Source organism: Canis lupus, chromosome 33, assembly GCF_048164855.1.
Source record: "Canis lupus baileyi chromosome 33, mCanLup2.hap1, whole genome shotgun sequence".
In the NCBI taxonomy this organism is placed as follows: Eukaryota; Metazoa; Chordata; class Mammalia; order Carnivora; family Canidae; genus Canis; species Canis lupus.
The window spans coordinates 12,769,665-12,796,478 of record NC_132870.1 but is presented as its reverse complement, the minus strand read 5'-3'; the positions used below and the strand labels follow the sequence as shown (position 1 = coordinate 12,796,478).

Genomic DNA, 26,814 nt, shown 5'->3' with positions numbered 1-26,814 from the left:
TTTATACGTATGAAATAAATTAATAGGTAATTAATTGCACACTTCATGTGCAAGGCACTGAGTGAAATGCTTTACATGCATAAACTCATATGATACTTATAGCAATTCTAGAAAGTAGATCTTATTATTATATTTTATTGATTTAAAGATGTGCATTTTCACATTTCCCATTTTACTATCTGTACATTATTGAAATTGAAATCAGAATAATTATTACTTCAAACATTTTAGAAGTTATGTGATTTTGGAAAATATATGAAGGAAAGAAATCGAAGAGAATGTCTTTGTCTAAATAAATAAATTTAATTACTATGCTTACCACTGTGTAACTTTTCACCAAAACCTCTAAGTTGTAAAAATAAACTTTCCTTTTTTTTTTTAAAGGTTTTATTTATTTATTCATGAGAGACACAGAGAGAGAGAGAGAGGCACAGACACAGGCCGAGGGAGAAGCAGGCTCCTGCAGGGAGCCTGACGTGTGACTCGATCCTGGGCCCCCAGGATCACACCCTGGGCTGAAGGCAGCACTAAATCGCTGAGCCACCTGGGCTGCCCAAAATAAACTTTTCAATAAGATAGTTTCTATTTTTTTCTGACTTTTCAGGAAAGAAGTGCTCAGGGTTCTCAAAAAATAAAAGCCATATTACCTACCATCTATATCATGTATGATACATGAAACATCATTTGTCCAGTTATGGTGTGAGACTCAACCATGCAGAGTGGCTGGGACCACCAGATCATGAATCCTAAGTGTATTTTCCAAGAGGATAAGGTCAAAACCAGGGACATAGACAAGCATAATTTCTAAGTAGGAGGCCAAAGTTAAATTTCAGGAATCCAAACCTGGCAAGGGTAAAAGACAGAGAGTTGCTGTCCCAAACAGCTACAGGAGACAGAAAATATGGTTAGAATGAAAGATTGAGTTCAGTGTAGAAAGGACCAAACTGGACAAAGGGAACAAAGCAGAATTTGACAATATATACTCTGGACCAAATTCAGGGTTTAAATCAAACACACACCAGGAGAAATGAATCCTAATGGGAGGTGAGTTTAATTTGGGTATTAAAAACAAGCAATTGAGCAAAAGAACTAAACATGAATAATTTTTGTTTTTTGTTTTGTTTTGTTTTGTTTTGTTTTGTTTTGTTTTGTTTTACAGAGAGAGAGTGTGCACATGCAGTGAGGGAGGAGGAAAGGAAGAGAGAGAATCTTAAGCAGGTTCCATGTTCAGCAGGAGCCTGAAACAGGGCTCGATCTCACAACCCTGAGCCAAAATCAAGGGTTGGATGCATAACGAACCGAGCCACCCAGGTGCCCCTAAGTATGGCTAATTTTTAATTGTAGGACACAGTTGTGTGTCCATAACTCCTGGTCTTTGGAACAGATATGCCTCTGAGATACAGTCTACTCCATAAGGAGGAGATACTGGTCATTTCACTTGGGTGGGTCTTTCTGGAGCACTAATAATTCTAAGAACTTAATGAAACAGACGAAATTTAAGATTCACTAGGACACTCATGGATATTGAGCATAATTGTTGGTGAATATCTCTTTATAAAGAGGCATCAATATTAATACATGTTAACATAATGCACAACAGCTTTCTCTTTGGTTCTCCAAACGACCTAAATGATGGATTGCCATGTGCACAATAATCTGTCAAGGCTTTCTCATTATAGTCCTTTATGACACAGCAATAGGGAAAGGCCATTTTCAATTATAACTCCCATTGTTTTGTAGGCTAGTCATTCAATTTCCAAATAGAGCACCTCAAAAAAGGCCAATTTCTAAGATTTAAATGATGAGGTTAAAATGATAACATATACATATATTTATTAATTTATGAATATAAAATACTTTCTTCTAACACAAAAATATCACAATGAACATCATCCACATTGGGCAACCCCTTTCAGACACTTTCATTGAGCAAGAATAAATATTCCTGAAAAACTACTCTTAGTTTTTGTGTGTTTTGTATTTAAAAATAGAGAGAATTTAGTAATTAATTGCTGCATCTATACAACAATGATGATTGAAGGAGACATTTCAGCCTCCAAGATGAATATTTTAGCCTGACATATCTCTATTCACTATATAAATCTGGCTTATCCACACTACTTTGAGAGGGCTACACTGAGTAACAATGAAGATTGTTGCTACATTGACATGTTGACTGTAGTTTTAAGCTTTTGTTTGGGATATTGTTAGTTATTGACTATAGCTAACTTTTATTAAATGCTTAATATTCACCAGTGGTTTTTATTAAGAGATTAATATATTTTGTCTTATTTAATCCATACAACAACCTTCTGAAGTTGTATTATTTCCCTCATTTTACAAATAAGGAAATAGGAAATTATGGAAGTTAAGTAATTTATCCAACATAACACAATTACGTGGGAACAGAAAAGTGCCTCTCCGAGGGAAAGGAGCATAAGGGTAGCAGGTAGAGAGTTGGGGAGAGGAATCAGGAACAAAAACAAAGTCACTCCACTCCATCTTTATTAAAGTAGTGAAATCCATATCCAATATCCGTGCTTAAGCTTTTTAAAAAAGTAAACCCCCAAGTGATATAAATATATTTTTCTTTTTTTTAATGTGTAACTGGAGAATTTGCAAATACCAAATCTTTAATTAATGTCAACGAGGCAGTTATTTTCAGAAAAATTATAACTGAAGAGTGAAAAATCGCATTGAGAAAATGATGCACATCCATTGCACCATGTTCATTAAGCAATTGTGAAAAGGCAAGAATTGTCAGCTCAATGGACTACTGAAGAGACTGAAACAGCCAGAAAGCAGTCTCTACCCACTTATAGTTTTCTATTTCTAGAGGTAGTGTCCGGTCAAGGAGAAAAAGAATTAGGCTACTTTGACTCAGCATGCCAATCAACATATAAATTTTGAAACTCTCCTTGCTTTACTCTATGCTCACCAGAAAGGGTTGATTGTAATTTTGCTTCCTAAATATCCCATTTAATGAGTCAGACTCAACTGATGCAAATACTCTAGTTTGCTTACCATAGGATTTCTTACTATAAATGAATAAATCAGAATTAATGGAAGAGTATCAGTTTTTATAAACTTGAATAACATAAGCCCACTCAGGAAAAATAGATCAGTTCTTAGTGCATTGATGAAACAGCAGAGAAATAAGGGAACCATACTCCAAATATGATAAATTTACCATATGAATGTACCTGTACCTCTACAACAGGGTTCCTTAACCCAGTGAGCTCTGTACAGCTTAACAGCTGTTGTGCAATTCTACTAGGATAAAATTAATCCAAGGATGCGTTCTTTTAAAAACCAGTTGTTGTTTGCTGCCAAGACAATGCCCAATGTAATCTAATATTCTGTACATCTTATAAGAATTCAAAAGGAAATAATACTGTAAACAGAACTTAAATAATACAAAACATAAAACCCTGATAAATATATCCAATGTATGAAACAAAACTCTTCCTTTAGCTAAATATTAGGCATACACTGATGTATTGGTATATTAGTAGCTGCCGAACTTCAGTAAAAAAAAATAACTATTGCCTGCTGTCCAGATGTTGGGGTCTGATACCATTCTCCAAAAAGTATCAGACCCCAACATCTGGACACCGGGCAATAGTTATTTTTTTTTACTGAAGTTCGGCAGCTACTAATATACCATTCTCCAAAAAGAAATAAAGGAACCAGGGCTCTTTGGAGAAATAGCTGATTCTAGAGCTGGAGCCAGGATCATCTTAGAATGCCCGAAAGCAAGGCAGTGCTCAGAGAATGGAAGGGTGGAGCCTGCCAAAGGAACAAAGGTGAAAGAGCTCCTAGGGGCCAAAGCTGGGATGAATTAAGCAACAAAATAAATACCATAGTATTGGGTGATAATCCAAAGCATAAAATAAATATTCTAAGTTTGTACTTATATAAATAAATGATGTAATAAGTGAACGAATGAAGGAGAAGAGACAACTCTTTCTCACAGAAGAATCTCATGAAATTTATGCGGATTCTCCCCTTTCCAGGAGGTGGAGCTTAAATCGCCAGTGCCCACGTTTGAGTGTGGGCTATGCAGTGACTTGCTTCCAAAGAGGGCAACTGCATCAGGGGGAAGGAACTTCACAGTAAGGAACCCTGACTAGCATTACCTTGGCCAGGTGATTAAGACTAACATCACATTAGTTAACGATGGGTATAGTATGCAGCCTTGATATGATGTGATGAGAATTCACCTCCCTGGTCTTTTTCCCAGAATCTATAACCCCAGTCTAACCACAGGGTTAGATAACCCACACCGAGGGGTCACTCTACAAAACACTCCCCCCAAACTGTCAACGTCATGAAGAACTAGGAAAGTTGGAGAAACTGAAGAGCCTGAGACACGATGACTGAAAGTAATGTGGTATCCTGGAGGGACTCCTGGAATCCATAGCAGATAGTAGGAAGAAAAGAGTGAAATCCAGATGAAGCCTGGAGTTCAGATAATAGTCATATACCAATGTTGTTTCCTTAGTGTGATAAAGGTACCACAGTAATATGTGATGTTAACATTAGGGGAAACTGGGGGAAGAGTATGCATGCTAGAAGTATCTGTGCTATCTTTGCAATTCTCCGTCAATCAAAAAGTATTCTAAAATTAGAAATTTATCTTTTTAAAAAAGAACTATTGATTTCTTCACACTGCTGCCCTATAGAGTTCTTAAAAAGTATACGATAAAAAATCTTGTATCCTATGGATTTTGACATTTCTAATTGTTCTGCTGTGACAAAGTCACCTTGAAAAGACTACATTCAGATTGAGCAACCTAGCAGTTCAATTACATGCCACAAACCATCTGCACTTGGGATGCCGTGAAACAGAAGCTCTCTGACCTCAATTAGAATAGCAGGATCCTCTTTTGATCCAGTTTCTTAGTTTTTAGTAAAGGCTAAGCCTGCTAGTAAAAATACACAGTAAATGAAGAAAAACAACATCAATGAAATAATCATGTCATTACAGGTACTCAGCTGAGTCTGGAAGAAAATGAACAAGGAATGTTTTGCAAAGTTGCCTCATGAGAAGCAGGATTGTGATGGAAAGTTATTCATTGAATGATTTATTCAATAAAAATATATTGGTTGCCTATGGTGAGCTAGCCAATCCAGAAACAGAGAGAAAGGATAGATCCCCTGGTATTTTCATGGAAGTCACAATCTAGGGGAAGGACCAATGAGGAAAAGGAGAATTTAGATACACTGGTAAGAGGGCTGCCTTTTCTCTCCAATGTTCCTGCTTTATAAAATATGCTGGCTGCTGTCTCAGTACACCATCTCACCCTGCACCATCAGTGGTTACAAATACAGGGGCCATTCCAGATTGAGGCAAAAATAATATTCAGATAAATAGCTACCTCAAAAAACTCTATCCATTTTTTTAGAAAGCCATTACTTATAGGTAATGTCTCTGTTTCATTCAATTATTGCCCCTGCTACCACCATCCAGGCTTTTATTACTTAACTATTTCATGCCTGCTAATGAATAAGTCACCACAGTGACCTAATAGTATAGGCCTATCCTTGCAAAGAGATTTATGATCACTGAGGATTATAAATGTAACCTCCAAATAAGTAAAGATTATGTTTTTGTTAGTGCCTTGCAGATTTCTTATCTTCTTTGCTTTGTTGTCTGTGCAAAACATGTTACCTAGTGACTGCCATAGCACCATTTGGGATTATTTTTTAATCAATTTTATTGAGGAATAAAATATGTTCATTTTAAGTATACATTTCAATAGGTCTTGACAAAAACAAATATAACCACCACAATGATAAACATCTAGAACATTTTCCCATCACTCCGAAATTTCCTTTATGCCCCTACCCTCAGGCCAGGCCAGCTGAATTATTTTCATAATTCACATACTCTGAGAAGCAGATGACACAACAGGATTAGCAATGGAAAAGATATAGGAGAAATAATGTGAAGGATAAAGGAGAGAAGACTCAAGGTGCGGAGAGCCTACAGAGCAATGCAGCTCTCACACCTGTCAAAGAAGGGAGGAAGGCAGGAAGAGGGGGTAAAAGAGATTCTTAGAGCGCAAACTAGAACTCCAAGAAAGCTTTGGCAAGCCAGGGGAGTATGCTCCAGAGAAGGCTTGTATCTCCTATGAATGGACCTGAATCAGCACCTCCTCTGTGCTCAACCATTGACTGGGAGGAGGATGTACCACAGTTATCTATTCACCTGTTCCTGTATCCTGTCACCTGCTGCATTATTTCTAGTTTTTGACTATTATAAATAAAGCTGCTATGAAAGTTTCTGTACAATTGTTTGTGTAAACATATGCTTTCACTTCTGTCAAGTAAATACACAAGAGTAGCATTGTTGGGTCACATGGCATATATAGTTTCACTTTAGAAGAATTGGCCAAACTTTTTTCCCAAGTATCTGAGTCATATACTTTCCAGTAGTGCACATTCTCTCCAACACGTGGTATTGTCAATCTTTTCCAGGTTAGCCCTGCTGGTGAATGTGTAAGAATGTCTCATTGTGATTTTAATGTGCCTTTCCCTGATGATCAGTGATGAGAAACATCTGCTCATGTGTTTATTGGCCACTTCTAAGTTTCCTCAGAGTTTCATCCCATTAGAGCATCTGCTCGAAATCATTTCAATCAGTCCCAGGTGTAAATGAAGTTACTGGGTGTAATCTGTTAAGTACAGCTCCGGATGTGTCAGCATTCCCTATTGAGAGAAGAAGAGTAAAGCAATCTAAAAATAATAATAATAAGAGTCTCAAGAAGGTTGGAAATTGTGTAAGCCATTCCTTTGAAAAGAAAATTTTGTGTATACATTTAACTTCATGTCACCAAGCTATCATACTTTGTCAGTTTATAATTGCATTCAGCTGTTTAAAATAGTTCCGATAACAGGAACTTAAAATACATATTCTTCTTACACAACAGAAGACAACAGTTATTGACATTGGTTCAAGAATATTAGCGCTGAAGTACCTGAGATTTTCCTCACTTTTTTTCAAGGTCACAAGATGGATGCTCTGACTTCAGGCATCCCATCCCATTTCCAGAAGGAGGAAAGACAAAGAGGAAAGGGAGAAGGACATGGCTCCTAGCTGGGGCAGCCCTTTACAGAAGTTGTTCTGGAAGCCCCATCCACTGACTTATGATCACATTAGCCACCCAATTGTAGAGAGGCTTGGAAATGTGATTTGAAACTGGATGTATTACTGTGACCAACAATAAACAAGAATTCTGTTAGTAAGAACAGAGCTGAAACTGAGCAGGCAGCTGGGAGTCTGTAGTCTCCTTTCCCTCATGCTGGAGAGTCCTAAAGGATTTCCTTCAATTGTAAGGTACTACTGTTCTCTATTTAAGCACTTTTAATTCATGCCTTAATACATCTAGCTTCTGCCATCTAACTTCTCTTTAACAGTCTATATTTAATTTTTTCAAGGTATTATATCCTTTTATCTGGAGTATTTATCTATAATTAAATCCCTTCTCTTGAAAATATCTTCCTTGCTGAGGCACCTAGGTGTCTCAGTCAGTTGAGCCTGGGACTATTGGTTTTCACTCAGGTCGTGATCTCATGGGTCCTGGGATTGAGCCCAACTCTGGGCTCTGTGCTCAGTGGGGCACCTTCTTGAAAGATTTTTGTCTCTCTGCCCCTCCTCTCCTCTAAAAATAAATAAGTCTTTTTTTAAAAAGTCTTCCTTGCTTTATAGAACATTATGCTGACTATCCACCCACTCCACAGCCTCCTGTCTTAACTCTCTGACCCTCTTCCCTTATTTCTATACATTCCTGCTAGCAATATCATTTGCACCTGTGGCATCCTTTTAACATAACCTCCCTTCCTCAGGTAGGTTCTTGTTAGCCTCAGATTTGAATTGAGAATCACCAACTAGGTACCTCCTTGAATTTCCAACTACCTGCTAGATTCTTCCATTTGACATCTTACAGGTAAATCAGATTCTAGCTTTTGAAAGATTTTATTTTTTTATTATGTGAGACACAGAGGGAGAGGCAGGCACCCTATGGAGAGCCTGATGCAGGACTTGATCCCAGGACCCAGGATCATGCCCTGAGCCAAAGGCAGATGCTCAACCACTGAGCCATTCATGTGTCCCCAGATTCTAGCTTTTCAAATTGAACTTGTCTCCCTTCCTATCTTTCACCCAAATCTCCCATGTTTTCTAACCCAGTGGATGTCACAGAATGAATAAGAATAAGGAGAAAAAAGATACATTCAAAAAATTATAAATCCCCTATTATGGATTGGAATCAATATTAAAATATTTTTATGTCCTATCTCATTTCATTGTCACCATAACCCTATAAGAAAGGTACTGTAGGAGTGTGTAGGTGGCTCAGTAGGTTGAGTATCTGCCTTTGGCTCAGGTCATGATCCTAGAGTCCTGGGATCAAGCTCCAAGTCAGGCTCCTGTTCAGCGGGGAGCCTGCTTCTTCCTCCCCCTCTGCCCTTCCCCTCCCCCACTCATGGTCTCTCACACTCACGCTCTCTCTTTCTCGCAAGTAAATAAATAAATAAATAATCTTACAAAAAGATACTTCACTATATCTGTTTTGTAGTTGCAGAAACTGAGGCTTGGAATAAATTAGTGATTAATACAGATGGTATTCTCTCCTAGTCTTGAGTCCTATCTATACTCCAGATAAATCATTAAAATTTTTCTCTTTCCTCTTCCATTAAGATATTTGATATAACTTTCCTATATACATACTTACCTAGGGAAAGTGACTTCTACCTCAGTCCTCACAAATTCAGCAAAGTATACCTTATAAAAAGTTTAAATGCCCTTGTATCCCACAGCCATTGATTTTAATGCAGGATCTTAGAGTTTCTTACCCCACTAAAACAGATACTTTTAAAAGTCTTCTTACCAGTGTTACCAGATTTTCTTTTCTTCATTCTTGCAAAACTAAATTCTGACCATGTCAGCACTTTGATTATATTCCTCCTGTGACATTTTATTATACACAGAATAAAGGTCAGGTCCTCAGTTTGATAAACAGTCATGGCTGAGCCCATATCTGCTTCTTCCTGTCACCTCACATTTGTCCTCTGCTTCAGCCATGAAGTAATACTTGATGACTCACTATCTTTGCATATGCTGGTCCCTTCCCTTTAGACTATCTTGACAACTCCTGTTCATTCTTTGGCATCGGATTATATACCATACTCAATTGGAAATTCCCTGGCTCTTCCAAACAAATGTATTTCTCTCTCTCTCTTTTTCTTTCTTTCACAAACCATAGTACTCTACTACATAACCCAATACATAAACAAGAATGAGATAATCAACTCTGACCTCTTTGAGGTCAATAACTGTATCTTTGTAATCTTTATGAGTTTAACATGCAGAAACAGTACTTGTTGCTAGAAGTTCACAGTCAAGAATGAGACATGTTAAAACTTATGTAATATAGTAGACTATGTCCTATCACAGGATGAACGTAAGATATCTTATTAGTATAGGTATTATTTATCTGTATCTTGATGAATTATGCCATTTCTTCTCCTTCCTTGCAATTAGTAAAAATAATGGAATAGGTTAACTCAGATTTTGTAAGATGTTAGTGACATGAGAGAGGGACTAACTAGTATTATACCCTTTAAACATCCAGTGAAAATCAAGGAATGCATTTTACATGTACAGGACTCTGTTCTTTTTTTTTTTTTTTTTTTTTTAAAGAATTTTATCTTGGGAACCCTGGGTGGCACAGCGGTTTAGCGCCTGCCTTTGGCCCAGGGCGCGATCCTGGAGACCCGGGATCGAATCCCACATCGGGCTCCCGGTGCATGGAGCCTGCTTCTCCCTCTGCCTGTGTCTCTGCCTCTCTCTCTCTCTCTCTGTGACTATCATAAATAAATAAAAATTTTTAAAAAAAGAATTTTATCTTAAAGATTTTATTTATTTACTTTGAGAGAGAGCATGAGCAAGGAGGGGCAGAAGGAGAGGGAGAAACAGACTCCCGCTGAGCAGGGAGCCTGATGCGGGGCTCCAACCCCAGACCCTGAGGTCATGACCTGAGCTGAAGGCAGACACTTAACTGACTGAACCACACAAGCACTGAAGACTTTGCCCTTTTCTCATTCTACAACACACGATATACCTGCCTCTGATTATCATATTAGCTTTGCTGAAGTGACAATTGCAAGTTTCAATGAGTTCTTACCACAAATGTTTCTTGCCCATGACTCTGCCAGACCTACTTACATTTACCTCAGCAAGTCACATGGTCAAGGCTGCTGATAGAGCAGAAAGTGCTGAGAGGCACCGAAAGGTAAATGGTAACAGTAATGAGATATAATTGTCTTACAGGAGAGGAAACAATTGGTTGTGAACAAAAAGGCAATCTACCTCACTCAGTCATGTGTGGGTTTTTTTTTTTTTCATATTTTATTTATTTACTTACTTGAGGGAGGGAGGGAGAGAGAGAGAGAGAGAAAGAGAGAGAGATGGACCCCGACATGGGGCTCAATCTCATGACCCTTAGATCATGACCTGAGCAGAAATCAAGAGTTGGATACTCAACCAACCAAGCCACCTCAGAGCCCCTAAGTCATTTGTCTTTTTTAAATTTTTGTTTGTTAGTTTGTTTTTTTGTAGACAGCATATACAGCAGCCTAGAGAAGGCTCATCAGAGGTCAAGAGGCAAAAACACCTGTCTCACCTCTTGCCCATCTCACTTAACTTGATTGAGATTCAGTTTCATCACTTATAAAATGAAAGGATTTGACTAGATAATCTGAAAGGTACCTTCTAAACTGGTTATATGAGAGACGGAATGTAAAATAAACATAAGAAAATTATGAGAAAATTACTTCCCATTAGGCCACTTAGATAGTTTTGTGTCACATTTTCTCATTCTATCATGATCAAGAGGAAATGCAAAATACAAGAAAAACTACCCTCAATTTTTAAGGCCTGATTCAAACACATGATACCACAGATGTAAATCCTTTTATACTTTATTGTGAAATTGTTATTGTTTTCTGTCACATGTTAGAATAACCACTTTGCTTCTCTCTCATCTGACAAATAATTATGTAAGCTATAAGTATTCATATCTGTTAAGAGTTTTTTCAGCTACAAATAACAGACATTATAACTCAAATTCTTGTACACAATAAAGATGGTTTATTAGTTAACAGAGTTACAAAGTCTAAAGGAGGGCAGGCTTCATTCGGGTATGCTTGATTTGATGACTAAATGATTTCACGAAGAACCTTTATCCCAAGGACTGACTCTTTTTGTGGTCACGAGATAGTTGCCAACTGCAACTGAAATAATGTATGCTTCTCCTTCTAGTCCAAAAGGAGAGCCCTTACCATCCTAACTATGGACTAAAACTGGATTAACTTTGGTCCAATTCCCTGAACCAATCACAGAAAGAGAATATGATTTTGCTGTTTGATTTCTGCCTACTCAGATCCCCATGGTTTTACCCAATGGTGAAGGGGTAGAGTGAGTGCTAGAGATAGAACTGATCAAGTCCAAACTAAAAGTCAAAGATTTAATGAGGAGATTTTAATTACTGGTTTGTAAATTGTATCAATATTAAGGAATATATCACTTCCATATAAAGAGAGAGAAAAATAGAGTAAAAAAATCCACCACATTTACATATCCATAAAGCAATTTTTATGCTTCTAATAGAAAATACAATAATCAATTTTAATCTGGATTTTATAAATTTCCAGTGTCCTTTTACTAAAAGTACCTATTTGAGTAAAGTTAAATTATCTAACTTGTAGAAGTACCTAAAAGTCTTTCTGAAAAAAATGTTTCTCTTTATATAGTTAAATATTTATGAAGGGAAAATATAAATCCATTCTATCACCCTCAGAAATTTCCCTTGATTCTTTTATTTTGCATTATGATCTTAAGGGTCCCATAACTATTTTGCTTGATTAGCTCTTATTGACATAAACAGAATATTCTTGTATATGTGGAAATAAATAGGAGACCACTAAATTTGAAGGGCAGGTGTCCAATATTAAAACACACAGCACACCACAAATGACAATCCCTTTCTTGTTTCTTTTTATTTCATTAAATAGCTTCCTCTTACTTCCAGAGGAGTCCTCAGGACCATATGGATAGTGTGTGGAAGAACTATATAGGAGGGCCTTCTTTTGGCTTCTGGTGAATCAGGTCTTACCGATGTTCCCTGAGTCTTTTATATGAAATATTGGGAATTCCTAGAGCATTGGCCATACTAATTCCAAAGGAAATGCCAGAATGTATTTCACACACAAATGTACGTGATTTTTGGATTATCTGCTTTTGTTCCTCTCCAATAGCTTGGAAAATTGAGTCAACTGCATGTGAACTTCTTATTCACAGCTAGACAGAATATAGCCTTCTCTGAATTATTCATGCTAATTGTGGAGAAGAAAAAAAAAGTCATGAATAAATTAAATTTACAGATGAACAAAAATATCTGTATTTCCATGGCATATTGCATTTATCACTGAGATAGTATATTTCACAGTGTGTTATATTTATCATGTTTTGTCTATTAGACTTGGAATTTTGGAGGCACCCAGTGATAAGCAGTTGAAGCATGCACTAGAATCTCAGAAATTAACAAATCACAGCGGGTCATCTCAAAGCATTTTGTGTTTTTTGGAAGACAGATAAGAATATTAAGGTTCACAAAAGAGTAAGACAATTGTATAGGGACACAAGGGCAAAGAAAGAGGGAATTTACAGGAACCAGGATATTTCAGGAGTAGGTAATAAAAAGCTGAATGTTAAAAGATGAGTTATCTAGCTGATGAGGAATACATAATGAAATAAGGAGACCTCGGAGCTTGCAAAGAACACCAGACATTTCTATTGAGTTTTGTCCAGCTCTCAGTAGAGCAAACATCTAGGGCTTGGCTTTTGCTGCAACTTCAACTGGTATCACAAACAGTTATGGCAGTTAAGTTTAAAGTATTATGCAAAGAATCAAAGCATTTGAGGACTTACTTTTTAAAATGTAGATTACCGGATGCCACACCAGATCAATCAATATGGGTACTAGGCTTGGTCCCAAGAATCTGCATTGTCATCACTATCCAGATATTTTAAATGTTCACTAAAATTTGACAATTATTGTTCTATGACATTGGATACACATTGTAATAACCTAGGAATCCCTAAAAGATGTCAATGTCTGGACCCATGAAGATGTTATAACTCAGTCATCATTATTTTTTTCATGGTTTCCTAGGTGATTCTAATGTACAGATGAGTTTGAAAATCACTTGTCTGAAGGAATGATCAGTGCATTGTTTTTCTTACCTTTTTAAAAAAAGATTATTTATTTTAGAGAGAGGGAGAAAGAGTGTGAACCTGTGCATGAGTGGGGAGAGGGGCAGAGGGAGCAGAGGATCGATGGAGTGCTAGATCTCATGACCCCCCCATGAGATCATAACCTATGAGATCATGACCCATAAAATCATGACCTGAACCAAAACCAAAAGTCAGACCCTTAACCAACTGAACCACCCAGGTGCCCCTGTTCTTACTTTTTTGCTGACACATCTCCATAATGACATTTGAGACCACAAAGTCATACAGTCATGGTCAGTTTCTGTAACTAAAACCCACTTCTACTAGTGCCATAGCAATGACAATCTGGTTTTTGTGTTTGTGTTTGCCAATAATTTGAAACGGACCTTAAAATCTAGTCCAACCACCTAATTTTGCTTTTATCCAAAACATATTCAGGATAACTGAAAGAATATTAAAACAAAATCTTTAGGGAGAAAGTATCTGGCAATCTCAAGTACTGTGTATTGAGATTTAAAAACTGTTCCAAGAGCTCTATATCAGGCAGCTCCAGAACCTTAGTTTCATGAATATATTTTGACAGTGATATGTCTTTCTACACATGTGAATACACCCAACTAATTATTGTGGGTTTTCAAGTATAAATGTTTTCTTTCAAGGTCTGGTGTTTGTTGTAAGATAATTTAGGGAAAAGTCAGAAGGTTTTTCTTCCAATTTTATTGAGATGTAATTGAATCACATTGTATTAGTTTAAGGTGTACAACATAACCATGGGACATATGTGTATATATTGTGAAATGATTACCAAAAGAAGTTTAGTTAAAATCCATCACCTCACATAACTATAATTTTTTTCTTGCGATGAGAAGTTTTAAGTTCTACTCTTTAAGCAACTTTTTTCTTTTTTTAAAAAGATTTTATTGATTTATTTGACAGAGAGATAGGGCCAGAGAGCATAAGTGAGGGAATGGTGGAGAGGGAGAAGCAGACTCTGCTGAGCAGGGCTTGGTCCTAAGACCCTGGGATCATGACCTGAGTGGAAAGCAGATGGAACCAACTGAGCCCCCCAGATGCCCCTCTTAGCAACTTTAAAACATACAATACAGTATTGTTCACTATAGTCCTCATGGTGGACATTACATCCCAGGACTTACTTATTTTATAACTGGAAACTTGTACTTTTTTTTATCACCTTCACCCGTTTCCTCTATCTCTGGCAACCACCAATCTGTTCTCTTTTTCTAGAAGTTCATTACTTTTAGATTCCACATATTTAGTATTCATATTTTTCTCTCTGACTTATTTCATTTAGTATAACACCCTCAAGGTCACTTCATGCGTCATAAATGGCAGGATTCCCTTTTTTATGGATGAGCTAAGTTTTACTGTTATAAATATACAAAATAAATATTATAAAATATTTAATATTTGATTGCATGTAAGTATACAGACAAAATATATATACACATATAAACATACATATATATACGTGTGTATATATAGTTATACATAATACACGTATACACATATATGTGTGTATATATATAGCTATTTCTATGTATTGACTATTTTAAATAACGCTACAATAAACATAGGGTTGCAGATTTCACTTCGAGGTACTGATTTCATTTCCCTCAGATATATACCCAAAAGTGGGATTGCTGGATCATGCAGTAGCTCTATTTTTAATTTTTTAATGAATCCCCATACTGTTTTCCACAGTGGCTGCACTAATTCACATTCTCACCAACAGCACACAATTGTTACCTTTACTCCACATCCTCACCAACACTTGTTCTCCCTTCTCTTTTTGGTGATAGCCATTCCTACAGAAGTGAAGTAATATCTCCTTTTGGTTTTGATTTACAGTTCCTTGATGATTAGTGATGCTGAACGCTTTCTCCTACCCCGTTTGTCATTTGCATGTCTCTTTTGGAAAAATGTCTATTCAATTCCTCCGCCCGCTTTTTCATTGGATTGTTTTTTGCTGTTGAGTTCTACAAGTTCTTTATATATTTTGGATATTGACCCCTCGTCAGATATATGACTTGCAAATATTTTCTACCATTCAGTGAGTTGCCTTTTATTCTGTCAATGACTTTCCTTCTGTCAATGCCTTTTATTCTGCGTGGAGGTATTTTTACCTCACTTGTTCATTTGCTTGTTTTTCCTAATATCTATTAGAGGCAATACCTCCCTATCTTCCTTAGATAAAAACCATGATAGGAAGGTACTGTCTATCTATCATCTATCTATCTAGGCATGGCTCTTTTCAGTTTATTGCATCAAGGAGTTATACTAGTTCAAGTTAAGAGCAGACCCCGAATGGTTACATTATATAAGCTGTGAGGTTTTTAAACTTGTGACAAGGGACAGAAGGGAAATTCTACTCATTGCAAGGAAATCCTCACTTAAGCTTCCATGAACCAAAAGCACTTAAAACCCATGAGCTTCAGCGGATCATCGTTAGCCAGTCCAATGTCTAGGAGAACCGGCATATGTTCTTGCACTGGTCACCCTGTAGCTGAATGACTTCTCCATATTCTGGATGCTCAGCTGCAGTACCATTGCAAGCAAATTTCTTCTTAAACACCTTCACTAGTGTCTTTTTATCATAGTCATTAGCCATCCCTTGGACAGTTAGTAAAGGTCTTCCTACCGTTTCTCTGCTGATTTTTTTAAAAAAGATTTTATTTATTTATTCATGAGAGACACACAGAGGGAGGCAGAGACATAGGTAGGCAGAGGGAGAGGCAGGCTCCCTGAAGGGAGCCTGAGGTGGGACTTGATCCCAAAACCCTGGGATCTCAACCTGAGCCAAAGGTGGCCACTCAACCACTGATACACCCAGGTGCCCTTCTGTTGAATTCTTATATGGATATAATCCTCAGTGCCAGCAGGAAGCAGATCATCACTCTTCTTTGCATCAGCAAAGGGGTAGAAAAAGTGGAGAATCTGGATAGCTGACATAAGATTCCTTTTCCCCTGTGGAAAGGGGTAGGGGGAGGCACAGAGCATGGAGAAGTAAGGGCGTTCAAGGGGGAGGCCGCTGAGTCCTCAGGAGTGACTCAGTGACTGGTGCCAGGAAGGTACTTTTTAAATGGACCCTCACCTCTCAAATCTATGTTGTTCGGCCACTACTTGTTTGGCATACATCTCTCAAATGTTGAGAAGTGACAAAGGAGGCGAAGTCAGTCACTGACTCTATTTCCAGCTGTACCGGGAGGTAGGAAGAACCTGAGACTTGTCTACTTGTTTTGGATACAACATGGGGAGAAAGATAAGAGTACCACAATGTTGGATGTAAGAGGATAATTTCACTCATTTGTTGGCTGTAATAATGGAAGCTCTGGAAGTTGTAATACAGGTTAATCAAGTAATAATGGCAGATGAGGGGAAGAAAAAGAATAAAGCAATAAATCATTCTCTTTCCATTTTTGTCGAAGATAGTTGCCAGCTGTTTTGAGTCTGGGGCCAGTGTTGTTTACCATGGAAATTTAGGTTGCTGAATAAAGCTAAGAATAAGGTCATGTCTTCTTGTGTGTGTGGTAAATAGCAAAACCACCGCCCTTCCGCACAGTGTCCTCTCCAAACTATTTCTACATAATGACGGGAAGCGAAAAGGAAAATGTGCAATCCATCTGAAAGCAGCTCTTTCATCACTTTCCTAATAGTGTCTTCAGGACAGATAAGAGATTTTATTACATTTTGTCCAATGTAATGCACCTAGAAAAATGTTGGTTTGTTCTTGGCCTGGACCATCAGTATCACCAATAGCATTCATGATACTGAACAAGATATTATCTACAGGAAACCAAATACATTTACTCATTGTTTTTATGATGTTAAAAATCAAAACCAACTGATTTCCTGAATGGGGCAGGCAAAAACAAGGTGAAGGCGAACATGTGACACCTTGCAGTGCCAGAAGTAAGGAAGAAAAAAAAGCAGAGGGCAGCCCAGGTGACTCAGTGGTTTAGCACCACCTTCAGCCCAGGGCCTGATCCTGGAGACCCAGGATCTAGTCCTGCGTCAGGCTCCCTGCATGGAGCCTGCTTCTTCTTCTGCCTGTGTCTCTGCCTCTCTCTCTCTCTCTCTCTCTCTCTCTCTCCATGAATAAATAAATAAAATCTTTAAGAGAAAAAAAAGCAGGGAGCATGTTAAAGGAGCAAAGAAGCCAACCTGAAAGATCACAATGATCAAAGTTAGAACAATTTGAACAACATAAGTAAATGATGTAGTGTTGGATTATAATCCAAAGTATTAAATCAGTATCTTTGAATCTACATGGTTATAAACAAATGAAGAAAAAGAGACAATTCCCTTTCACTGTAGAATTTCTGATAATTTATGTAGATACTCTCCCTTGTAGAAAATGGAGCTCAATTCCCCTTGAATGTGGAGTGGATTTAGTGACTCACTTCCAACATTAAGATCATTGGTGATAAATCATGTTAATACCATGTACCCCCTTATATGATATGGTGAGAATAGCATTTCATCATGTAGCATTTTTCCCAAAACTCATGACCCTAGTCCAGTCATGAGAAAAACATAAGACAAACTTATATTTCAGGGACATTTTGTAAAATACCTAATTGATATTCCTCAAAACCATCAAAGTCACAAAAAACAAGGAAAGACTGAGAAACTGTCTAAGACCAGAGAAGACTAAAGGAAACATGATGACAAAATACTATATGGTATTCTGAATTGGGTCCTGGACCAGAACAGACACCAGTGGAAAACCCAGTGAAATCCTGCAGTCCAGGTTAATAGTAATGCACTAATATTCTTAGTTGTGACAAATGTACCCTGGCTGTGTAAGATGGTAACGGTGGGAGAAAGTAGGGGAGAGGTTTGTGAACTCTCCATGCTCCCCTTGAACCTTTTTTGAATATTGAAAACTATTCCAAAATAAAAACCATATTGAAAAAATAAAAGACAAGTCAACATTTAAAAGCATGTAGGATGAAGCTACCAAAAGCATGTATCTGATACATGATATGCAGGTAATTTAAAAAAAAAAATTGGGAATTAGTTGTACTTTAGAGGGAAAAGACCAAGGACATGCGATGATACCTATATGCATGTAATTTAAAGTGGCTCCACCTCTTTGGGGACAATTCAGGAAGGCTTCCTATATCAACTTTCTTCCTTTTTCTGTCTTTTTAAAAAGATTTTATTTATTTATTTGGGAGAGCAAGAGACGGAGCATGAGCAGGAAGCAGGGGTTGGCAGCGGGGAGGACAGAGGAGAGGGAGAAGCAGGCTCCCCACTGAGCAGGGAGCCCAGTGAAAGGCTTGGAGAGGGAGCAACAGAATTTGGAGGAGAGTTTTATTTCCATCACAAATTGTATAAATTTTGATCAGTGTTGGATAGTGTCCAAGTTACTCCAACCTCCTCAGTCTCACTTCTAGGCCAGTGGTTCTTAAGGAATAGGGTAAAAATCACCTGCATATTGACTCCTGGGCCAGACCTACTGACTGGGGTAGAAGTCTGATCTACCACTGGCCCCAGGTAATTTTTTTGTTCACCACTATGGGAGGTCACAACTCCTATAGGAATTTAGGACATCCCAAAGGAATTTTCACCTTTAGTCTTTGCTTCCTTTTATGGAAGAACCTGAAACATTTTTAGCATCTCCTAACTCTAAATGAAAACTGAGGTGCTTCAGAATTCAGAGGCTGAGAAAGCTTTGTTTTCAATTCCTTATTAGGAAGAATCTATCAACCCCATAATAAAGGACACATAAAAATAAAATTTCCTCTGACTGTTTCTCAATCTCATTTCCAAGGACCCTTTAAGGCTTTTCTAAGACCCAGATATAAATGGCTACACTGAGAAGTGTTCTTACACAGCTAAACATTACTTCCGTTTATGTGCTCCCTTATCTTCAATGGGTTTCTTGCCAGTTTTCCAGACTAATGATAAAATATCATGCGTCACGTATATAATATAAATAGAGAATTAGGCTAAACTTTGGTAAAGAATAGATCATTTTAGCTGACACTACTTGGTTTAAAAATTCCCTGAAAAGATGTTTCTTTTCTCAAAGTTAGCATAATTTCAACTGTTTGTGTGTCTCCATTTTTCTTTGATAGCTAAAATTTCCATTGTCTGCCTCATTGTGGACATACCACTCTCATTTCCTTCTCATTTCATTTAAAATGGTCAAGTTGTCTTTCATGTTAATTCGCTTTAAACAAGAAAAAAATATCTCTGTGCACATAATAACCAACTCCAAATAGGCATTATTTCATTATCTTCATGCTTTAGAGACATAATGGCTGCTTGTTACAGCACAGCAGAACTAGTATAAATTAGATCTCAATGGGTTATTCATTAAAAAGCAGCGTAAAATGCCTCGGAAAGCTAGGTCCTTTAGCTAAGTTTAATGGTATTTTTCCCATAAAACTTTCCTAATGTTGCTCTTGTAGTTCAAACATGAATCTATTTTAATTAATTTCTAAATCCTTTACTCAAAAATAATAACTTAAAAGGAAGAGATTAATGCTGATTAAGCCTTATGAAGAAAGAAATCTAAAACATCAGCCCTGATGTTTCTAAATAAATGCTATTAAGATCTGTACATATGTTTTTGTGCATGGACTCAATATTCCCTAAGAAAAGAGTATGTAAAAAGCTGGTGACAGCCACTGAAATATTATATTTAATTATTCTATCGACATTAGTCATTTTAAAACAAGCAATTCATCCCTTTAATATTTTGGACACTAAAGTAGCATAATCTTTACCAAGTTACAATGATTAGTAGTCCTTTAGACAGAATCCTTTGTAATCTAAAAACCTTTATAGTATTTTTTTTTCCTGCTAGAAGATATATGTGTTTGCATGGCATTTGGCTCTATTTCAGTCCATACAGGAGGAAAGCCTTCCAGTTCTAGAACATATAGAAATTAGTTATGACATTTTGAATAAAGATCCTCCCATTCATTTACTCAGCAAAAATTTTCTTAACCCTTTTCATATGCCAGGCACTGTACCAAAAACCCTTTGAGAAAAATATGAATAAGGCAGATATGCTTCCTGCCCTTATAGAGCTTGGAAACTAGAGCTATTATTTTATCCCTAAAATAAGATGACTAAAATACAAGGCTTTTTGTCATTTTTATGCTAGTCAGATTCACCTCATATTAACCAATAAAATTGTATAGCACCAAATTGTTACTCTTTAAACAACACAATAAAAACAATACAGAATTTTAAACATGGTAGAAATCTAAGGCATATATTTTACATGAAATAATTAGTGATCAAGGCATTATGAGTGATCACTGCATTTATGACATAATTCAGTCAACTGTATGGTAAAACTCGAAAACAGGAAAGTATCTGACAAGATTCTAATTCTGTGATATAAACCATACTCTTCCCAAAATTAGAGGATGCATTTTTTGGAAAGTCTTTATAGAGCGATAAATCCTGAGCTCAGAAGGTTTGTGATCTTTTCTTTCCAAGTAAATAATGACATATTACAAATAAGTGGAGGAGGGAAGTCTCTCTCTTTTACTGTCCTACGAAACTGTTACATGAGTGTTATCATTTAGAAAATAACATCATGTAAATTAATTAAAGAGAATTTTGAAAAATACATAACAGAAAGCATTTTTTCATTGTGAGATTAATACTGTATACAAACATATTAAAATTTAGAGTTTAGCCATTTTACTACCTAATGAATAAATTCAGGAATGACCTAGAAACTGCTTGGTTTCTCCCAACTTCTAGTTCAGTTCAACCTTTCCATTCACCATTACTAAGTCAGTAAAGGATTTCTGTTGGTCGTCAAGGAAACTACAATACAGAGAGGATTGAAATGGTGATAATCTCATTTCCCATATACCTGTAAACAAGAGATAAACTGAATAGAGAAAGCACCAATGCATTCACTGTCCCATTGGAAAGAAATAGGTTTAAAATTATCCTACAAAAAGTCTCTTCAAGAAACAGGGCATGTTGTTTTAGTAGGAAAAAAGGAAAACCAAGAATCTGAAGAATTCTCTAGAGGTAACTGGATAAAAGAGAAAGCGAATGGAACATGGAGAATAATGCTATATATTCATTAGACATGCAGGAGGCATTTTTTTCCTTGTCTAATTTAAAAATTGGAATTACAAGCCCGCAATTTTGCCCATATTACCTTGCCTTTATTACACAGTGGGCCAATTTTATTCGGCAGTACAATATAAGCAACTTTCAGGTTTAATGAAAATAAAATCTCAGCAGTAGCGTTTTCATATTTCACTGAATGGTTTTGGAAATATCCAGAACTAGCACTTTATTATACACTTTTAAATTAAATGTGTAAAAGTTTCAGTTTCCTATTTTCCAAATTTGTAGTTATAAAATGGGGAAAAAATCTCTTTTGACAAAAAGGGAGCATCAGGAGGAGGAGACAAGAGCAAAGTGTTGGCAATCATACTGAAGTCTTCCCATGGTTCATTCTGATCACTAAAAGATCTAAGTAAAGGTTAGGTAGTAGGGAAGAAACAGGAAAAGTAAGTACGCAAAATGTTGATAGAAAGGAAAGATAGTAAAAATAAATTTTAATTATTGTACAATTTCGATCAAAATGAATCTATATAGATAGTTGTTGTAATACTAATTGCCTGTAGCACTTGAATTAATTTGAATTAAATTTAATTAGCACTTGGTTAAATTCAGTTAAATACATCATTACATACTTTCTATGGTCCTCTGTTTTACACTGCTAATATTCATCTCTACAAATACTAAAACTAAGGCCCTTGAGGCCACAGCAGGCTGTATATTTCCACCATGCTTCCCATCATCTCCCTCCTCCAGTAGCCAGCAAAGAACTGCTATATGCTCCAAAGATAGAAGTAAAGTAGATAATAATGTCATTGATTTTCTTAAAGACTGAATTGAGAGGTACGTTTTCATCCTTGAATTCTTTGCTTCTGGTAATAGAGTGATGGACTTAGCACAAGCTACCCCAAAATAGGGCACCTTAGAATACTAAACATTTTAAGTGCAAGAAATGTAAGAAAATAACAGAAGCAAGAAGGTCACTCTACCTTCGCCTCACCCTTCTTCTCAGAAACAGGTCATAAACCCTCAGGTGAGAGGGCCCCTCATACCCAGAAGAAAGGAGCATTCTTATTTCAGAAGACAGGGACAGCAAGGCAAATCTGAGCAAACAGGCCCTGTTAAGTTTCCCCCAATTGGCTACTCTTACCTCATACTCTTTGACCTGTCAAAGTTGTACAGGACTCTCCACTTTTCATCAAACCTAGCATAAAAATACTCAAGGTTAACTGTTTTTTTGGGCCCGTACTTCCTTATGAAGGTTTCCATGTCACATAAAATTTACATGAAGTCAACATGAATACTTTTCTCCTGTAAATCTCTCCTTGTCAGTTTAATTTTCAGACACAGCCAGAGACCCTAAGAGGATCAGGGAAACTTTTCCTTCCCATGCAAGAGATAGATGTTCATATCTTCCAAAGCTGATTTTTTTTTAGGTGTCCTTCTCATTGAATAGCTTTAAAACTAGAAAAATCTTAAAAGTAGCTGTTAAGAAAGCTATGAAGAAGGTTTAAAGGTTTAAAAGAAAAATTTCACAATCTATTTAGGTTACTTAAAATTTCTTTGACAGATTTTCTTTAAAAAGAAGAAAGTAAAGGGAAATGGGATAATATAATGTACATTGGCTTCCCCTAGAATAAAAAATAGCTCTTCAAAGAAAAAGTTTTATGTCCCATATATTTTCTTAACAACCAGCTTAAATTGCTATGTGAAAGATGAAGAACGAGCTACTCCCTCAGCTGCCTGGTTGTCCCAATACCTGTCTGCTCCACCTCTCAGCACCTCCGACAGCTCATTCATACTGGTGGTTATCCTTGCAGGACCATGAGCAGGAAAAGGAAGGGCTGTGGCGAATTTATGACTAATTCCATTCACAGATTAAAAAAAAACAAAAAACATTCGTTTTGTACAGTTTCTATTTTTTTATAGAAAAAAGGAGACTTTAAGTATCAATCTAAATAATAGTAATAAGAATCGCTCATATGTATATTGCTTCATCACTTATAAGTTAATTGTATAAACATTTCTCATATGATCATCAGTACAAATCACTGAAGCAGGTGTGCCAGTTACTATTATCTTCACTTGGCAGCAAAGGGAACTCTGACTTAGAGAAGGATTAATTTGCTACATTGAGATGTTTAACTATAAATACATCAAATAATACGTAGAGGAACTATTCATTCATCTCTTAAAGAGATTCCATTTATAACCTACATGGTGATCCTTTGATGTGTTAACCCATGTTTTAAGCTATATAAGGTATCTCATACTTTTGCTATATTTAGTGATGTGAAGGAAAAGAATTCAGTGATCAAACTAGAACTCCAATAATAGTGATATCTGCTTTTGTGGGTTTTACTCTAAGATCTCACTTACCTTTTTTAGTATAAATAGAAAAATAAAGAAGTCAAAATACTTTAATGAGAACATCTGGTATGCATTTTCAAATCAAATCCTCAGCTCACTATTAAGTAGCCATGGAGTTTGTTGTTAACATTCTTATCAGGAATTCCCTATAAACCTGTAAGCTTCATCCAGAACTAGTACAATAGATGATGCATTTCCTTTTAACAAAGTAAAACAAGGAACATATTTTACCGTTGCTATGACCAAATAGTGTACTAGCAAATGTCAAAGGGTGGGAACACTTGTTAGTGATGATGGAAGGACATCACCCTGAAAGAAGAGATCGCATAACTACACTGAAAATTCTGCCCCTTAAATTTTCTTTTTGTGAATCCTCATAAAGATTCACCTCTTCTCCTTACAAAATAGATATAATAGGAATATTCTCATTCTTTCCTGCATTAGTCTTTATACATGTTGTAAACATATGTAGAAGCTGATGTTTCACATCTGTATTTCAAAAATAATGATCTTCTTTGAAAGGTGAATCCGATGTTATTTTAACACACATACAAATTGTGGAGTTCAGTCATGAAGGTCCCATTGGGAACATTTTTCCCCCAAAGTCTCAGGCCTTTGGATCACAGATAGCTTTCCTTTCTTTTCCTTCCTGCCCTTGTCAAGATCCAACCATGCCAGCAGGGAATAAAATCAGCAGGACGCTTGTCAGTCAGCTTCAAAAAGGCCACCTCTTCGCTAATGAGGCATTGAGAAGAGACAGCCACAGAATCTAACAAAATTCCACTATGAAATCTGTTGATGCTTCCATATACATTTTCCACTAGAGTCAGATGAAAGTAAGGAAATATATGATCATGAAAAATAATATAATAGAAATGTCATAGCAAGTGTAATATAGCATAAAGACACAGCTTTGAAATTTATTTAGCTCAGTACAATCCATCATTGAATGTTTTAAGATAGTCAAAATTTTAAATAATGTTGAGCATTATTTTAATTTTCCAAAAATTTGCCTTGAAAATGAAATAAAAATCATTTTCTGGCCTAAAGATTTATTACTAGCATGATGAGAACATTTTCCTAATGAAACAGAAATCTGAATGATCTAAAGTCCCACCAAAAGACACAGAATGGCGTGTTCCTGACAAAGGCCCTGGTGAGACTTGACTGTGAATGTAGAGATCATAGTTGAAAGAGGCTCACCTCTGTTCTGTGCTGTCAGGTGAGCACCTTCTTGTTCGTAGAACACAGACCAATTAAGATCAAAACTGATATTAAATCATGCGTAGGCCTGTGGCAACCCTGGAGTGGAGAAGTGAAGGTAATAAAGAACATTCTTTTATAGTCTTTTCTCTACCATAATTTCATGATTATATATTTATTCCACAATTCTGGTAAAATAGGAATGATAAATCAGGCAGCTTAAAATTTCAAACCTCGGGTCCCGATGATTGAAATGTTGGGCAGAGGATCTTCTGTGCTGTCATCATGGAGTTTCAGACACATGGACTCATCTGGAGGACTAGTGGAGCTAACCAAGAGCCCACCTGCACAGCCTCCAGAGAAAGGTTTCATCACTGGCTTTGGGCAGAGATACCACTCAGAAAGGTCCTCGCTTTATCGTCTAATCAAAACCACATGGTCTCCTATAAAAGTTATTAGGAGAGAATTTCTACAAAAAAAAAAAAAAAAAGAAATTGATTTTACAGAGAAAATGTTGTGATATACTAGGAACAAAATGCTGGAGTGGTTTGAGACCAAAGTAAGGTTCTCAGGGCCAAGCTAAATACATCTTTCCTAAAGCACTGCACATAGACCCCTAAAGGGACTATGTGGGCATTTGAAACACCCGGAAAAAAAAAACAAAATATATTATTTTAAACAGGGTCCTTATGCTTCATATGAGAAAAAAACTGGATACACCTGAAGGAGGTATAAGGATGAGATAAATAGTTGTGTTCATTTTCATATTTGGATGGGTGTTTCACATTTGGATAAGGGATGGTTGTGTAGGAGAATGTCTTTGTTTATATGAAATGCATACTACAGTGTGCAGGGCAATGAGACATCAGATGAACAATTTAGTCTCAAAAGGTTGAAGGAAATAAAAGTTCTTAGTGCTAAACTTGCAACTTTTTGTAAATTTGTAAATTTGAGATTCCTTTAAAAAGTATATATATGCATTTCCGTGTGTATATGTATGTTTCAGTCTCCAGGACCTAGCCTAAACCTAACATCTCAGCATTCTTACTCATTATTCCCTTTCATAAATCCTGTACCCTTGTTTGTCTGGTTTATTGACTATTCTAACATAACAGGCTACAGACTTTCTTAATGATGTGACTTTCCTCTGCTACCTCCACCTACAAAACTTGTCAAAAAAATCTGCCTGTCACATTCTATTCATCCTTGAAGGCATCTCCTAAATGACATCTCCATGAAAAACCTTCTATCAGAGCCTAGTCTAATGCCTCATATAGAGTATGTGTTCAAAATATATCTAGTGAAAAGAATTTAACCACTTATGACTGGAATGGTCATACAAAACCATACAAGACAAGACCATACAAATAATACATGGGCTGGGTCTTTTAAGATCAGCAGAAATCGGCAGAAATCCAAAGATAGATAAAGACTTCATTTTTATTCTACAAATAGGAATACGGAAGAAAGATTTTAAAAAGAGGTATAAAGTGTTTATTTGAAGGTAGATTTGGGAATCCACTTTAATGATGTACGAGAAGGAGTGTAGAAGAGATTCAGATCATAGTAATTGGCAGAACAGAAACCTAGCCCTGTTATATTTAGGGACTGGGTGCTAATTTCAAAGGCTAACAAAGCCAAGGAGAAATGAAGAGATTTTCACGTGAAAGGAAGATAAGATCCTTTTTAAGTATGAAGAATGTGTCCAGATTTTATTATGTTCAATTGCCTGAAGAACACACTCTTGAGTCACAGGCATAGATTAGTGATAATCCTAAAACACTGCAATGGGAAGAACAGCCAAAAAACAATCACATATTCTGGCTATGTATTTCCTAAACCATTTTCCTAGAAAAAGATGCTCTAAA

At 36.6% G+C, this 26,814-nt stretch overlaps 1 protein-coding gene across 1 annotated transcript; it reads right to left on the bottom strand.

Moving 5' to 3' along the window:
- Positions 1-15,782: 15,782 nt before the first annotated feature.
- LOC140623469 (eukaryotic translation initiation factor 1-like) lies at positions 15,783-16,270 on the bottom strand. Its single transcript, XM_072809947.1, has 2 exons — positions 16,146-16,270; positions 15,783-15,951 (listed from the first exon to the last, which is right to left on the bottom strand). The coding sequence occupies exons 1-2, from the start codon at positions 16,268-16,270 to the stop codon at positions 15,783-15,785; spliced, it is 294 nt and encodes a 97-aa protein (XP_072666048.1).
- Between the last annotated feature and the right edge of the window lie 10,544 nt (positions 16,271-26,814).

Bases quoted from the DNA above. Each gene is read 5' to 3' on its own strand.
- LOC140623469 (XM_072809947.1), bottom strand. From the start codon at position 16,270: ATGTCAGCTATCCAGATTCTCCACTTTTTCTACCCCTTTGCTGATGCA. The intron at 15,952-16,145 runs GTATCAGTGGTT...AACGGTAGGAAG, and splicing joins CAACAGAAGGGCACCTGGGT to ACCTTTACTAACTGTCCAAG.